We start from the raw sequence: 15,659 nt of genomic DNA, 5'->3' as shown, positions 1-15,659 counted from the left end.
AGAGATCAGAGCCATATATGTAGAGGACAACATAAAACCGGACCTTCTCGAGGAGCGATGGCTAAGATCTCTGACTACATGACCAACTATGGGCAGTCAAGCGAGCCCGCGCAGCGGTGGAAAGGCTATGCCTCACCGCACATAATGCCCGGGTGGCCTGAGCCCGGGCTGGCAACCTCGCAGTTGCTTATCTCAATAAAAAAAAAATTTCCGTGCGTCCGTTCACTCCTCACCTAGTCGCGATTCACTGCTTCCATAACTACTCTTGATATCGGTGACATTTGGTCCTGGACAGCTTTTCCCCCAAAACTTCGGGACCCATTTTTATCGACCTTGTATTTGACTTCAAAAAATAAAAGAATGCGGCGCTACTGCGTACGCGTCGTCTTTTTTAGGCATTAAACTTTCAAGAACCTGTCAGCTACAAGGTCGCGCGCTCTCTATTTCATCTGACGGACATGTCATTTCCTTTTTGGTTTAGCCACCCAGAGAGACATTTGAGTGGTGTTGTGACTTCAGGGTGGAGGACGAAAGGCGGACTCTTTCGGCAGACGAAGAAGAAACGAAAAACTTTATACAATATTTACAGATAGTTGACGATAGCGTAGCCAGCAGTAAGAGCGCGTCAGACCGACTGGGCGGCTGGAGGCGACTCTCCCCTCTCAGAATGGACCGGTTCTCCCTGAAATCCCTTCGGCGACCCCTCGTCGGCAGGAACCTGTTTGGGCGAGTTCTCGTCGGCAGGAAACAGGCGGAGCAGGGTGATGACGTCATCCGCGTCGAATTCTTGATTCGCCGCGCAGATGGCTGGGCGCTTCTTGAAGTCGCCTCCCGTGTCGAATTCTTGATTCGTCGCGGAGAAGTGGGAGCTCCCGTCGCTTCGTGGTAGCCACGTGGTGCTCGTAGTATGGCACAACGGGGGGAAAATAGCAGATAGCAGCTCGCCAAAAGTGTGTGAAGTAGGCTATGAATGCTAACCGCACGAAAATGAAAAGCAAGAAGGAAAATTACGGCAGAACAAATCTTACGATGACCGTAGACAGAAATGCTATTAGCGTTCAACGAATTAGCGACACGCCGTACGGCTTAAGTGACGTTTGTTTAATATCTGTAGTGGTAATTCTGATAGTAACGCTGCGTCAGCTATGTGCGATATGCGCCACTTTGCTATGGCACTCACGAGCATGACGGCATTACCAGAAGGCAGTGACGTCAAAGGAATCAGGAAAAAAAGAACGACGACGATGGAAAGGCAAAGGCTACGGTATGACAACGACAACGTGGCGATGAGATGGCGATTTCGAAATGATCACGATGGTGTAACGATGACTTCATGACTAAGACGGCATCAGGACAACGGGAGGACGGACCATGGCGTGACGTCGACGGTATGATGACAACCGGACGACGAAGCCGGAACGACGACGATGCATATGCAGGACCACGGCAGCAACGGTAGCAACAGTAACACGACAGATTCATGGGGGCGACTGTATGACGACGACGTGATGAAGATGGTTGCAGGATAACAGTATAAGGACATGGGGATGACGTCAAATGTATGAGGACGATGGTGGGACGATGACTGTATCAGGAAGACTGTGTGACGACTATGGGTGTGATGACGATGGCATGATGAGAATCGGATGGTGAAGCTGGAGTGACGACGCTGGAAGGGCTGCGACGGCATCACGATGAAGGTATGAAAACCAATGCTTAACGACTGTATGACGACGATGGCTTGAAGACAAGGGAATGACGAGAGTCAGAAGACAGAGCTGGAATGACAATGACGCAACGAACACGACGGCATCGCGGCCGCAAGCTACTCGCAACAAGGTTATGAAATTCTTCTACATGCGGGGCCATTCCACCCCCTCACCCCAAGCTGAATAGGACGCAATCCGTTTCTCTTAGACTGTTACAGACCGGCACATATCCGTGTCTGGCCGTCCTAAATGAAGTCATTGCATGAAGTTATTGCACGAAGTTGTTGCAGTTATTACGTCGATGTAAATCGCGACAACGCCTGCCCGTCCTGCAGGCTTACTTCCACTCTAGCACACATGCTCTGGGAGTGCGAGGCGAGACGCCCCAATTTCAGCGAGGACGAGTGATAGGACTCGCTTCTGCGTAGCCCCACTCTAGACAAGCAAATCCTGGCGAAGGTGCCCGCTACCGGGCCAGTGGTCTAGACCTGCCACTCACCACGTGGGGCTAGCCTGGTGCGCGACGACTTCGCGTCCTCGCCGGACCTCCAGTACAATGTTTTCACTCAGTCACTCACGTCCCTAGTGGCCCGAACTATTAGGCAACATGGGCCACTGAATCGTCGTAGAAGGACGACGTCATGACGAGAGTGAGAGGATGAAGCTGGAATTACGAAACTTCGGTCACTAAGCCGGCGTTGTATAGATAGATAGATAGATAGATAGATAGATAGATAGATAGATAGATAGATAGATAGATAGATAGATAGATAGATAGAAAGATAGATAGAAAGATAGATAGATAGATAGATAGATAGATAGATAGATAGATAGATAGATAGATAGATAGATAGATAGATAGATAGATAGATAGATAGATAGATAGATAGATAGATAGATAGATAGATAGATAGATAGATAGATAGATAGATAGATAGATAGATAGATAGATAGATAGATAGATAGATAGATAGATAGATGTAAGTGCTCGTTAAACAACCCCAAATGGTCCAAATTTCCGGAGTCGATGGACAGATTGACATTCTGATGTAGACAAAGAATGCTAATTGCATTAAAAGGAAGAACACGTTAAGCGGGCGCGCCCACACAACAGCGTTCACGGCGCAATCAAAGATGGTCGCACAGCTCATTCGTCTTCCACAAAATGTGCAGCAGTGCTCGCGAGTTACAAAGGAACAGCCTCATTTCGCCCCCATTCGAGTATGTCACACAGGGTATAGCGCATCACGAACGCTAAACTATCTATACGTGTACTCCGAAATAAGAAAAACCCAGGTTTGAATAATTACCTTAGGGTACGTATGCTGCAAGAGCGAAATTGATGCTGGTGACTGGTCGAGGTATGTCCAGATAGTTGGAATCGTGAGGCCGGCACAGCGATATTAAGGCACGCCGCTTAAGAGGAAGCTTTAGCTCGGTCCCAACTCCGACGCGGCCTATTCAAATGCATGCAAAACACAAGAACGTTTTGCTGAGATAACCCCTAGGCCGATTTTAATGAAATTTATTGCATTTGAGAGATAACGCTAAATTCTAGTGACTGTTGGAAGCGGTATTTAGATTTAGGTCCTTTATTTTGTTAAAAAGATTTTCTAAAATTTGAAAGCTTGGAAAAAATAGAAGCACGAAGTTCACAAATTCATCGCTCTGCATCAAGAACAGATATCGCGGTTCTGTAAGCGGCATCCATTAGATCGTTGAAAGCGGACAAATTCGGTATGTCACTTTATATCTTACGTGAATTTGCTACGTTGTGTACAAGGCTTCTGCAAAGTCTGTATTTCCATATTACCGATTTTTTTCACATTCATGTGTAACATAAAAATTTTGTTCGCTTTACATGTACTATTATATGCGATTCACAGAATTGCTGAGTTACAGAGTTGTAAACTTGTTTCGTTTTTTGAAAATTTTCGATTTTTGCCACTTAATAAAAAATTGACGACCTAAATCGAAAATTCGAAACCAACAGTCCCTAGATTCAACAGTCACAAACCTCGTGAAATTTTGTGCAGTGGTTGCCGAGAAAAACGAATTCGCCTTTTACATGTATTTATATAGGAGCGCATGAGCTAAAGCTCCCTCTTGAAGTCGAAAAAAAAAATGCATTTGTGTTCAACTTAACACTGTCTCGAAAAATCGTTCTTGCGAATAGCAGCACAAAATTAAGCATACCATCAATGCATTTTGTGACAGAATTTGAGTGAGAACATTTTATAAGTTGCATTGAGCGGGCGGGTCAACTTAGTTCAAGTTTCTACGTACGATAATGTACGATAAGGGATTGGTTGACTCTGGACATGTGACAAAAGAAAGACAAAAATGATCTGCCCATTCCGCAAATAACGCCCCAGAGAGCGGAAACTCCCTTTACGGATCAGTTTTTCAGTCACTAAATCCATACGATGTATTCACTTTCCTTGATTGGCTTGACAGTTGGATGAAGCATTAAGAGATAACAAACCCAGAATTAGAATTGTATGCCGACACTTGTAAAAATTTAAGTACCTGTTGCCGCAACTGTTTTTAACGGTTTTGGTGGTTTAAGTTTTCAAAATCCGTTCCATTGCCAGGCGGGCTTGAACACGGTTTCTTTCTGAAGATATATTTAGCTAGGTGATCAAGTGAAGAGGTGCTTCCTGCATACTTCATCACACTTCTATGTGAGCTGAGGTGCTACGAGAAACGAAAATTACTCGTAAAAGAACGCTGATTAACGCGAAAAAAATATAAAACAAAGAAATTGTTGATGATCTACCGTCACCATTGAGCGCGAGGTTGAGAAAGGAATAGAATAAAATAAGGTTCGAACGCATGCACACTGTTGATGTACTGAGAGTACATATTGCGAAACACACAAAAACAAGGAAAAGGATCCGCACACCCCATAATTACCCCCTTGTACCATCTGAAGAATACCCGCGGTCTAATTACCCTCCCTAAAGAGAGCACCTCATTTCACTTTGTTCTAAAGTTCCGGCCATTATTCTCTTCGAAGAGTCAGAGAAAAATAACAATTTTCCTGGTAACCTGTAGATGTTAACCTGCCCGGCTTATCGCGTAGCATGTGTATGGCATATTTTGAAAAAAATCATTCCTGCAATGTCCGCTTATACTTGTAAGCTTTTTTGCTGCTGTTATCCGGGCTATTACTGCGGTCAGAGTGGTTAGGAATAGTGGGCGTAGAAAATCATTGCCAAAAAGGAGCGTGAATCATACCCGGGAAATTGATGGTGTGTGATTCGCTTTTCCACGTGTCTGACTGTGCGCCCCCGATTCGTATGTTCAAAGAAACCAGCTACGGTCAATTTCATTTTTTTTTTACAGCAGTGTATGGTTTCTAAGTATATGCTGAAAAACTAAGTGACATTTAAATTTGCCATCAAGTTTAGCTGGCAATGGTGACATTTAGTGGCACTTTGCATTGTCGAAGTAGCAGTGTTCATAATTTCCGTTGATGCCATTTCTACTTTCCGATTATCAGTATACCGCAACATCCACTAATTCAACGTTTCTGCTTAGAAGATTTGCTATCTTGTGATTGAGCTTTTCTTGCCTTTTCTATTTTCTCTGCTAACAAAGTTAGGGTAACCTTAGCGCACAGAACATACTAACACGTACTTGTTTTCTTTGGTAAATTCATAGCACGACGCTTTTGCTTGATTATTTTTTTTCTTGGGCGCATTGACAAGACCCAAAAAAGCCTCCCATTTATTCCTTATCAAAAATTGTAATATAGATTCTCCTCCTGTGTTTCTACCTTCAATAAATTATCTATTGAGATGAAATGATGAAATTGAATGTCATTTTTACAAGTGTTTATCACACTGTAAAGACGTTTTGGTAATAAACGCATAAAAATTGGGCAATATCGTAGACATAACTTCTTCTTCTTCTTCTTCTTCTACTTCTTCTACTACTTCTTCTTCTTCTTTTGACCCGTTTGCAGATTATTTTTCTTCCTGTAGTGTCACTGTCATCTTGTTTTGACTTTTCTCGTCAATATACAGAAAATATTGTTACAATGTTCTCTTCCTTATGGAAGTAGTGTAATATACACTACTCTCATATACACACTCTCATAATATATATTACTCGCAGTCGCATGACTGCCCCTTTTATGCAGTAAGAAAGTGTCAAGTGCTGAGATGTGGTTGCGAAATATCACACACGTACAGATAACTCTGAAACTAACGTATATGAAGCGACAAGCGACACTCAATACTATGCGATACATCTGGTTATCAACTCTACCAGTATACATAGATAGATAGCAATGTCCTGAGCACCTTGCACGATTGGCCCGGTTAGCAGCTGTATCTTTCTATTTCTTTTTTTCAAAATTGAAACTAATAGGCCCCTTCAAATGAGATTTAGATTTGTTTGCCGACACTTGCGTTGATGGTGAAGCTGGACACAACTGTGTTCGCTGATGATGGAAAAAAAACTAATGATAATAATAGGAACAAAGTTTATTTTAGGCACAGTATTATTTCGTGACAAAATATTTATCCTATAGTGACCAATTCTCTTAAAGTCGAGAAAAACTCTGTCTTTAAGCGCAAGAAGATATACAGGGTGTTCCAGTGAACACTTTCAAAAATCTTTAAATGTCACCTGCGACAGATATCGCAATTTTAGTTCATGAGGTGGTCTACTCGAAGCGGCGGACAATACTTGCACACACACACAAAAAAAATTACCGACGATTACGTTACTTCCTAATGCGAAATTTGAGCGCAGCAAATAAGCTGTTTCACCTTTTCGATAGATTGAGGCAAAGAAATCGAGCAACACATGTATGCGCTATCACAGAATTTTTTTTTTTCACACGTATTCCTTTAACAAAGACTCCACTAACAGTTCTTGACAGTCATGAAGGAAGCTTTGTGGTCGGAGAAATAGACTGATATATGTTCGACTTGGTACACCAATGCTTGATTCTCAAAGACGTTCACAAAGACGTTCACAACTGGGCCCTTAATGCCATATTGGCCTCCGCCGTGCATCAGTCGTCGCACTTGCATGAATGGGATTCGCGGAGATACGAGTCTTACACTCACCGCATTAAGTTGTGGAAGGTGCGCCGGCCTCAAGGGATATTTGTAACCGTTTGTTGTCGAAATAACAACCAAAACAAGCGCGAACGAGACCGACCCAACAGAACCAAACAGGCGCGGGCGAGAGCTGTGGCGCGAGCAGACGATAGTACGAAACGAGCGGATCGGCTGAGACCAGACACGAGTGCGCATCGAGCCGTAAGGAGGGTCCGCATGACACCAGCATCGCGCGCGCACGTCACTGAAGGGGCCGCTCTCATTGGTCTCCGCCATTCGCGGCTCGCGTCCTTCGTCTCCCACTCCAGCGAAGGGGGGCGGAGCTGGTTACGAGGCCGACGCCGACGACGACGCGAAACCCAGGAACGGACGCCAAAGAGCTGCGCTCTAAAAGATGAGATGCAAAATCGAGTAATTATTAAAAATAACTGATTAAGTTTTTAACTAAGTACATTATGGCCCATATTGCAATTTACAAATTCTAGCCGTCTAGCCGCGGAGTTCACAAGGCGGATCCACTTGGAAGGAATTTTCAAGATGACACCAGTTACGAGATATAAATTCCCGAACTTTGCGGAGAAATGCAGTGGCGTTATATATCATCATCAGCCTGGTTACGCCCACTGTAGAGCAAAGGCCTCTCCCATATTTCTCCAACAACCCCAGTCATGCACTAATTGCGGCCATGCCGTCCCTGCAAACTTCTTAATCTCATCCGCCCACCTAACTTTCTGCCGCCCTCTGCTACGCTTCCCTTCCCTTGGAATCCAGTCCGTAACCCTTAATGACCATCGGTTATCTTCCCTCCTCATTACATGTTCTGCCCATGCCCATTTCTTTTTCTTGATTTCAACTAAGATGTCATTACCTCGCGCTTGTTCCCTCACCCAATCTGCTCTTTTCTTATCCCTTAACGTTACATCCATCATTCTTCTTTCCATAGATCGCTGCGTCGTCCTCAATTTAAGTAGATCCTTTTCGTAAGCCTCCACGTTTCTGCCCCGTAGGTGAGTACTGGTAAGACACAGCTGTTATAACCTTTTCTTTTGAGGGATAATGGCAACCTGCTGTTCATGATCTGAGAATGCCTGCCAAACGCACCCCAGCCCATTCTTATTCTTCTGATTATTTCAGTCTCATGACCCGGATCCGCTGTCACTACCTGCCCTAAGTAGATGTATTCCCTTACCACTTCCAGTGCCTCACTACCTATCGTAAACTGCTGTTCTATTCCGAGACTGTTAAACATTACTTTAGTTTTCTGCAGATTCATTTTTAGACCCACTCTTCTGCTTTGCCTCTCCAGGTCAGTGAGCATGCATTGCAAGTTACTAAGGTATTCTCCATTAACTTTTATCCCCATTTCTTCCCAATCCAGGTCTCTGAATACCTCCTGTAAACACGCTGTGAATAGCATTGGAGAGATCGTATCTCCCTGCCTGACGCCTTTCTTTATTGGGATTTTGTTGCTTTCTTTGTGGAGGAATACGGTGGCTGTGGAGCCGCTATAGATATCTTTCAGTATTTTTACATACGGCTCGTCTACACCCTGATTCCGTAATGCCTCCATGATTGCTGAGGTTTCGACAGAATCAAATGCTTTCTCGTAATCAATGAAAGCTATATAGTGGCGTTATATATATATAATCAATTTCTGAAATCAAGGAATCTCTGTAGCTCCTTTCAAATGGTTTTAGTGTAGTGATCACACTCTCAATGTTTTTTTCATTATTTTTATTTTTTCAGTTCTTTTGTTTTCTACAGTGTGGGATTCCACCTACGTTCGAGACCAACAGACATACGCACTTGTCCTACGAGTCCGACATTCGCATTCAACGCAGTGTTCAAAACTTGGCCTCCTCTGTGTGGCGTATAACCGACACAGCGACCATGTGCGTTCACCCATGTTAGCGCCACGTTTGAAGCAAGAAAAAAAAGGGGGGGGGGGGGGGCGGGGGAGGAAAAAAAAGGAGGGGGAGGAATACAGTTCCGTGCATTACTGCGCCACTCACCGAACATCGCAGCGCCCAGCAGTACACCGAGGAGTAGTAAGCGACTCATGACGGCAGCGTCTTCCAATGGAGACGGGGGGGTCCACCACGCGCCTAATCTTCGAGCGTCCTCTGCGTCGGGAGCCCACGGGAGCATCCAGTGGTCGCTAGCCGCGCCACCGAAAGTTGCGAAAAGAAAAGAAAGGCCGCTTTTACTCGCTAAGGACGCGCTGACGTGAATGCCAGACGCGTCTTCGGTGGGAGCGACGTAGAACGAAAGAAAGAAAAAAAAAAGAAGAAGAAGAGAGGAAAGGATTTAGCGACAATCAAGTGTCTGGGAACGGGCGTGAAGGTCTTTAGCTGGAACAAAAAAGAAGAAAAGCATTGGTTTGCTTTCTTTGTTCTTTCGAAAACAGATCCGTCTGAAGGAACTGTTGTGGGCTTGCGATATTTTCGTTCTCTGTGTGTGTGTCCGTGCGTGTGCGTGTGTCTTTGTGTGTGCGTGTATTTGTGTGCATGTGCTTTTATTACATTTTTTCTTCGCGTCTTTCACTTTCCTCTTCCTGACTCGCTGGTCCTTGGCGCCGGCGCTCCGCAGGCGAGTTGTACAAGCCCTTGCGTAGCAACGCTTTCGAACGCAACCCAAAGGTAATTTTGTATTTATAAACGGTGCGCTGAAGGCTGCTCGTCGCAATTGGCCGCAGTGCATAGTTCGTAACGAACCTAACGATGATCAAAAGGAAAGGTGAGAACAAGAAAGAAAAAGGAAGGGGGAAGAGTGTATGCGCTTGCGAAAGAGCCATGCTACGACACTGACCGCGCGCTGCCCGTAATTTTATACGGACAAGCACGTGGATGGTTCGGTAATTGCCCGAGAACTTGTGCGCTCATGCTATAAGAGCATATTAGTAGGCCTGCTTCACGGGGGTTCGTTGCGAAAATCTTGTTTTTGTAAATGCCTCCGTCGCACGTTGTGCAATTCGTGGGTCTCGTTACGTAAGGATTATTTTCCTTAAATTATACATTCATTTTTGATCCCCTGTCGCAGTGAGTTGCCGAGACTGGCGATAACGAAGGTGCGGGCGCCTGCGATGGAATGACGACGGGCAGTAATAATGAAAATTGAAAGTAATCGTTACATAATTATGGCCACCGCATGGTGATAGATATGATGACGATGAGGGTGATGATTACGGCCACGGGAATCGTACTATGCAACGAATGACTTTCATTAGCTGGTATCAGTGGCTGGCATGACACTATGCACTTGCTTTCACTGGTATCAGCCACTCGTTGCGATGGGTGATTAGGATATTACTTCGTCAATCGTGCGCTTCATAGCTAGCCTTCGGCATTTGAGGTGTTTACTTCCCCCGAATTATTCTACCTTCCTCTATATTTTTTTCCCTTTTATTTCCACCAGAAAGTTGGGATTCTGGTTCAATGAACATATTTTTTTCCCAGATGAACTATCACTAACTTCTTTTAGCGGATCATTTATCGCGTGGGCTTTCCCTTTCTTTCTTATTCGTGAATGTCTGCGCTCGTATTTCTTAAAAAAGTATTCTTAGGCTAAAATTATTGATAAGAGCAGGTCGCAGCCAGTGGTGAGATTGCACATAGTATAAGCCAATGGCAAGCAGACTTGCGAACGAAAAGCTTTGTGAGTTTGACTCCTTGCTCACTACTTCTTTTTTTTTTGCGCTGTAAAACGCGCTGTATGAGTGCAGATCCTGCACTTCGGCACTGTAGCTATAATTGAAACATCGTTATAGCGAAACCGTTTGCTTCGATTTAGGTGCACGTTAAAGAACTCCAGGTGGTCAGAACTTCCGAAGTCCCTCACTAAGGCGTGCCTCATAATAAGATCGTGGTTTTGGCACGTAAAACCCCTTAATTTATATATTCTTTTATGGGGCATAACCAAATGATGGATATGCGGAAGTAAATGCAATTCTTCTTGAAATCCCCACACAGATCCAGGTATTTAAAACCTCGTTTTAACGAAGCGAAAGTGTGCCACAAATGGATATAACGAATTAGATTCGTCGCTGAAACTAAAATACCCGACAGTATGCGCCGAGTACATGGCTTTCCGCGTGGTTCAGCACTCGTTAACCGCGTCACTTAAAAACTCCCGCGTCACCGCATCGAATGCGCCATCGAGCAACACTGGTCTTGCTCACCACCGCGCGCAGCCACGCTCAGGCGGCACAAGCAGCGGCTCATTAGCGCACTTCAACGCTGACCTGCGTGTCTCTGGCTGCGCGAGCAGCGTCACCGCGCAGCGGTGTGCAAAAGATCAGTGCATTCACTTCTACGGCGCAGGCTTCACCTCCGAGATCTCCCCGGCGCAATCTCCCCGGCGCGCCGCGCGGGCTGGCAGCTGGGCGTGGCCTCCGAGATTGCATCGCACCCGCGCGATCTTCGGAGGCCACGAGCCGGCCGAGCCAAGCCGGCGCGGCGAAGTTCGCTTGCTTCCCCGATCGCGCAGCGGAGCGCTGTGTTTGTGTGACACGTGTTGCTGACCGCGACGAGCCAAGTGCAAGGCGGAAGAGAAAGAGCACCACAATGGAACAGGAGGCAGCTACCTAGAGGCTGTCGTGGCAGGTGCCAAGTCACCTGTCACACACGCCTAAGATTCCTTTTGCGGTTTTATTCAAATTTCATCGCATGCGTCGCCGTGTAGCGGTTCCGCCGTCCGTCCGTGTAGCGGTTCCGTCCGTCTTCTTATTTCCATGCTTACAATTGTGCACCCCATTGGGCATATGTTGCGGTGAATGGCTAATATTCGATATAACGAGGCAACGGTTATAACGAATTAATTCCGGCTCCCTCTTCAACTTCGCTATACAGCGAGGTTCCAGTCGATAAAGAATCGCGAAGTTTTCTCAAAGCTGACTGGCAGAGCGCTTAGTGCCTTTGAATGAATTCAATCGCTATTCCAGCGCAAATAGAAAGAGGCGTTATTCGTAACATAATGCGGATTTGGAGCTTCACCGAATGCTCGAGAAAAAATAAATCGCTAGTTAGATAGGACTTCGTGTGAGCGTCAGTCAACTTGGCCGTTTAATTGATAACAGGGGCTGCAGCTCGAATATTGTTAGATCTCCTCGGGCAGGAGGTCCGCCTCGTCCCACCGGCGTAGCTGCTTCCCCATCCTTCCTACTGGGGTCTAATTCACAAATCTTTCCGCTCAGAAGTGCTCTTTGCCATTGGGAGGATACATTCGTTAATAACATGCCCAGCATCACTATATGCCCAGCTCTAACGAACAATTCTAGCTGTTCTTGTGAATGCCGTCTCATGGTTTTCGCCGTAGCGGCAGGCGAAACGGCCCAGAAAAGAAGGGAGAAAATTAAAATTGGTTCGCCGACAAAGTGACGCGTGTCCTCAAATTGACCTCGCCAGCTTCCTTGCATGGGAGTGCGTGTAGGTTCACAGCTGCCTGCAGATGCATGTCTCAGCACTCTGGTAAACTTGCTCAAAGTTCCTTTTTTTTTCGGTTAAAACCGAATTCCAGCGGAAATCAGCATATCATTTTCGTTATATTTACTTTGTTTGTTTGCTTGTTTGTTTAACCCGAAAGCGCTGAACCCTGAATATAACGCTGTAAACTATAGCGATAACCTATGGCACGGCAGTGTGCGTCGAAGAAAACAGCGATGACGTCATTCGATAAGCTGTTTATCATAAACTGTCAAGCATGTGGGGTCTCTCAAGAAGCGTAATGAACGACCCTCTACGAGATTTTTTGTGCTTGTAAACCTCGTTTGAATTTTCCTTTTATGTTGACCCCCTTCCCCTCGCTCCACAGTTCCATTTGCCAGCACAGCTTTGCTTTCTTGTTTTTCAGGCTTTAAGGACACCCGGCAACAATTTCTAAACGTAAATAACTTTAAGCCATTGATATTCCTAACACGTTCGGCGCTCCATTGCAAAAACAGCGATGAATATCTGTGCAAGCAGCCAGAAGCAACACGGTCAAGAAATATCGAAAAGGCCCGCCGCGGTTGCCTAGTGGCTATGGTGTTGGGCTGATAAGCACGAGGTCGCGGGATCGAATTCCGGCCACTACGGCGGCATTTCGATGGGGGCAACATGCGAAAACAGCGAACCCGTGACGTTCTGCTCAGCAGCACAACGCCATATTCACTTCTTGCGTAGTTCCTCAGCTAACCGCCACGGTGGTTAGCTGAGGAACTGCGCAAGAAGCGCTAGTAATAGGGAACCCAAGCTCAAGTTTGGGCGCGCGACGACAGCGCCCACTGCTGCCCCAGCGAGCGAGCAGTGCAAAACTAGGGATAGATGGCACCCGCGCCGCCAGGCGCAACCAGTTTGCAGGCGGCCACTGCACGTGCGCGCCCGCGCTATTCAGTCGAGCAGGGGCACTGGCGCGTCGCGCCGCCAGCTGGGAACGTTGTCAAAAGGCTTCTTGCGCGAAGTTGACTTTCCACAACGGCAAAAGCGGCCCCGCCGAAGCGAAAGCGCGGTCCGAAGTACTGCTGTGTCGTGGGCTGGTGTGTCGTAACGAGCCCCTAATTCTCGTACCTTGAGTACTGGCACGGTTACTTCAGTGAAGCAGTGCATTCTACAGCATGAATGTTTTTCTAACTCATTTGGGAAAAGGTCCGAGACATCTTGTTCTAGGCGTCTCTTTGGCTTTCCGCTTGGCTTGCCCCATTTCTGTGGCTGATGCATGAATTTACTTCTTTATTGTTGACGTAAATGCACACCGCAGCTGCGTGCTTGCACTGAGCCGTAATACCAGCTTTGCAGGTGCATCTCTTTCTCGAAAGCAAGAATTCCTCTTTTCATGGCACGACCACTGCAGCTATGAAAGAATGAAAATAAGGGTGAGACAGTGAAGTCATTTGCCACTACTTTTCAAATGCAGCTGCCTTCCAAACTTGCCTCTACAAATATTCAGCAACATGGCATGGTTCGCATTTCCAAAGCTAACTCCAAGTTTGCACCACTGCCACAATACTCCAGGCTGCCCTATAAAGCGAAAATAAAGGCAACATAATATGCTTGCGTTTACTAATATAAACATTCAGCTCAATGTTTCGAGTGTGCGTTCACTAGTGCGCTAAATACCCGAGCGCATCACGCGCACGATACCATATCACGCCTTTAATTCTGCATCACTCACACTGAACTGCGTTCGCGCAGCAGGTTTTATGCGCCTGTAAAGCCGATACTTTCACAATACTCGAGTGCAGGCATGACGCGACCGCCGAAATCAACGAGGTGAGCAGATCAACTAGCTTCGCAGTGCTTAAATTTCAGCTGCCTCGCCACCAAGTAAGTGGGTGATCCTCCAACGGGCGAAGCACAAGTGTTGTATCTTCCCAGGCTTTTCAGTGGGATGCCATGGCCGTACAATTATTTTTTTTCGCACGCCGCAAACGTTCGACCCCGACAGCAGACGACAACAACTGTAAGGCTGCCATATCAAAACAACTAAAGCATACGCTTCATATTCGACAACGAAAAACATCGAGAGTGCGCGGCTTCATTTCGCAGTGTGTGTAGACAATCAGTATGTTTAACATATGACAGAATGACCCTCACCTCGACGTACACGTCGTACACGATGCTGTCGCTCACTTGGGATATACATTTTGCATTGAGCTGGGCATCGTTGCCGTTGATTGTCTGCTCCACAGAGTTTACGTGACTGATGAGCTTTTCTCCTTTTAACAAGTTGGCTTTCCTAAAATAGCTGGCCGATCTTTTTGAAGCCGCACTGAAGGCGATACATTGTGACGCGCTGCACGTGCAAAGCGAGAGAGAGAGAGAATAAACATTTTTATTAGGTAAATGCAGCTAGGGAGAGGCGTCCTCATTCCAGAATGCCTTGAGCTCTGGCCGCGTCCTGGGCCCTCGCAATCAGCCGTTGCTGATCCTCGAGGTCGGAGCTGGCCAAGGCTCTCTCCCAATAGCTGGCCAAGGCTAGCGGCTGCAGCGCGGCGCAGCAGAAATGCGCAGTGGATATTCCCAGTTTCGACTTTTTCTGCCACAGATGGCGCTACCCGTCAGGAGCAGTGGCGCCGCTCGCCCACCTGCTGGGTAGCGCGAATTGGCAGTCCTGCTGAAAGAGGAGGATCCGTTGCTAGCGCACGTGCAGGTCAGGCGAGAAGGGGATAGCCGAGTAAGCTCGTGCTCCCCGCACGTGCAGGTCACACGAGAAGGGGATAGTCGAGTAAGCTCGTGCCTCCCACAGAAACTGCAGGCTGGCGCGGAAGCACACGCCCTCGGATTTACCGGCCTGCGGGCGGCAATCCTTAAAGGGACACTAAAGCGAAACAATAAATCATTTTGGACTAATGAAGCACTGTTTGAGAACCCTGCAGGCAGTCATTTAAAAAATATATATAGTTTGATTATTAGATGAGAAAATGAAGGTTCAAATATCAGTATTTGAATTTCGCGCCGAAACCCCAGCGCCGGTACGTCAGCGTGACGCAGGGATCCCGAAGTATGTTTTCGCATTTGGGTCGCGTTCGCTGAATAAAGGTTCCCGAAACTTGCCATGTTTAATATTTGGTTTAAACATGGCCTGTTTAACTGCTGGCGATACTTCTCGGAAGAGTAATTATTACAACTTCGCGCGCTGGTCTATACGTTAAGACCGCTCAAACGGTGTTTATAATTGCATATGACACGTATTTACGCCTTAGAAATAGATGCGTTTGTTTCTATTCTTTATTTCATTTTATTAATGCCGCTCGGTGGTTGCGCGTGGATTGCGGCCGCAGCGTCAGCTTGCAATCTACAATGTTATTGTACGGTTCCCTTTGGAGAACAAACATGTTTTCTTGTTCTTCAAGCAGCACGTATCTATCGTGTGTTCTTGCGCATATAGTTTTCCATTA

At 46.3% G+C, this 15,659-nt stretch overlaps 1 protein-coding gene across 1 annotated transcript in view; it reads right to left on the bottom strand.

Annotated features, from left to right (window-relative positions):
* The window catches only part of LOC135912611 (uncharacterized), a 43,820-nt gene extending 34,802 nt beyond the window's left edge, over window positions 1-9,018 (bottom strand). The window contains exon 1 of the mRNA XM_065445106.2: window positions 8,800-9,018. Coding sequence (XP_065301178.2) covers window positions 8,800-8,935 — 136 coding nt within the window. The 5' untranslated portion in view covers window positions 8,936-9,018. The remainder of the gene's footprint in view (window positions 1-8,799) is intronic.
* Between the last annotated feature and the right edge of the window lie 6,641 nt (window positions 9,019-15,659).

This window comes from Dermacentor albipictus, chromosome 7 (assembly GCF_038994185.2).
Source record: "Dermacentor albipictus isolate Rhodes 1998 colony chromosome 7, USDA_Dalb.pri_finalv2, whole genome shotgun sequence".
Taxonomy (NCBI): Eukaryota; Metazoa; Arthropoda; class Arachnida; order Ixodida; family Ixodidae; genus Dermacentor; species Dermacentor albipictus.
This window is presented reverse-complemented; position numbering and strand designations above follow the sequence as displayed.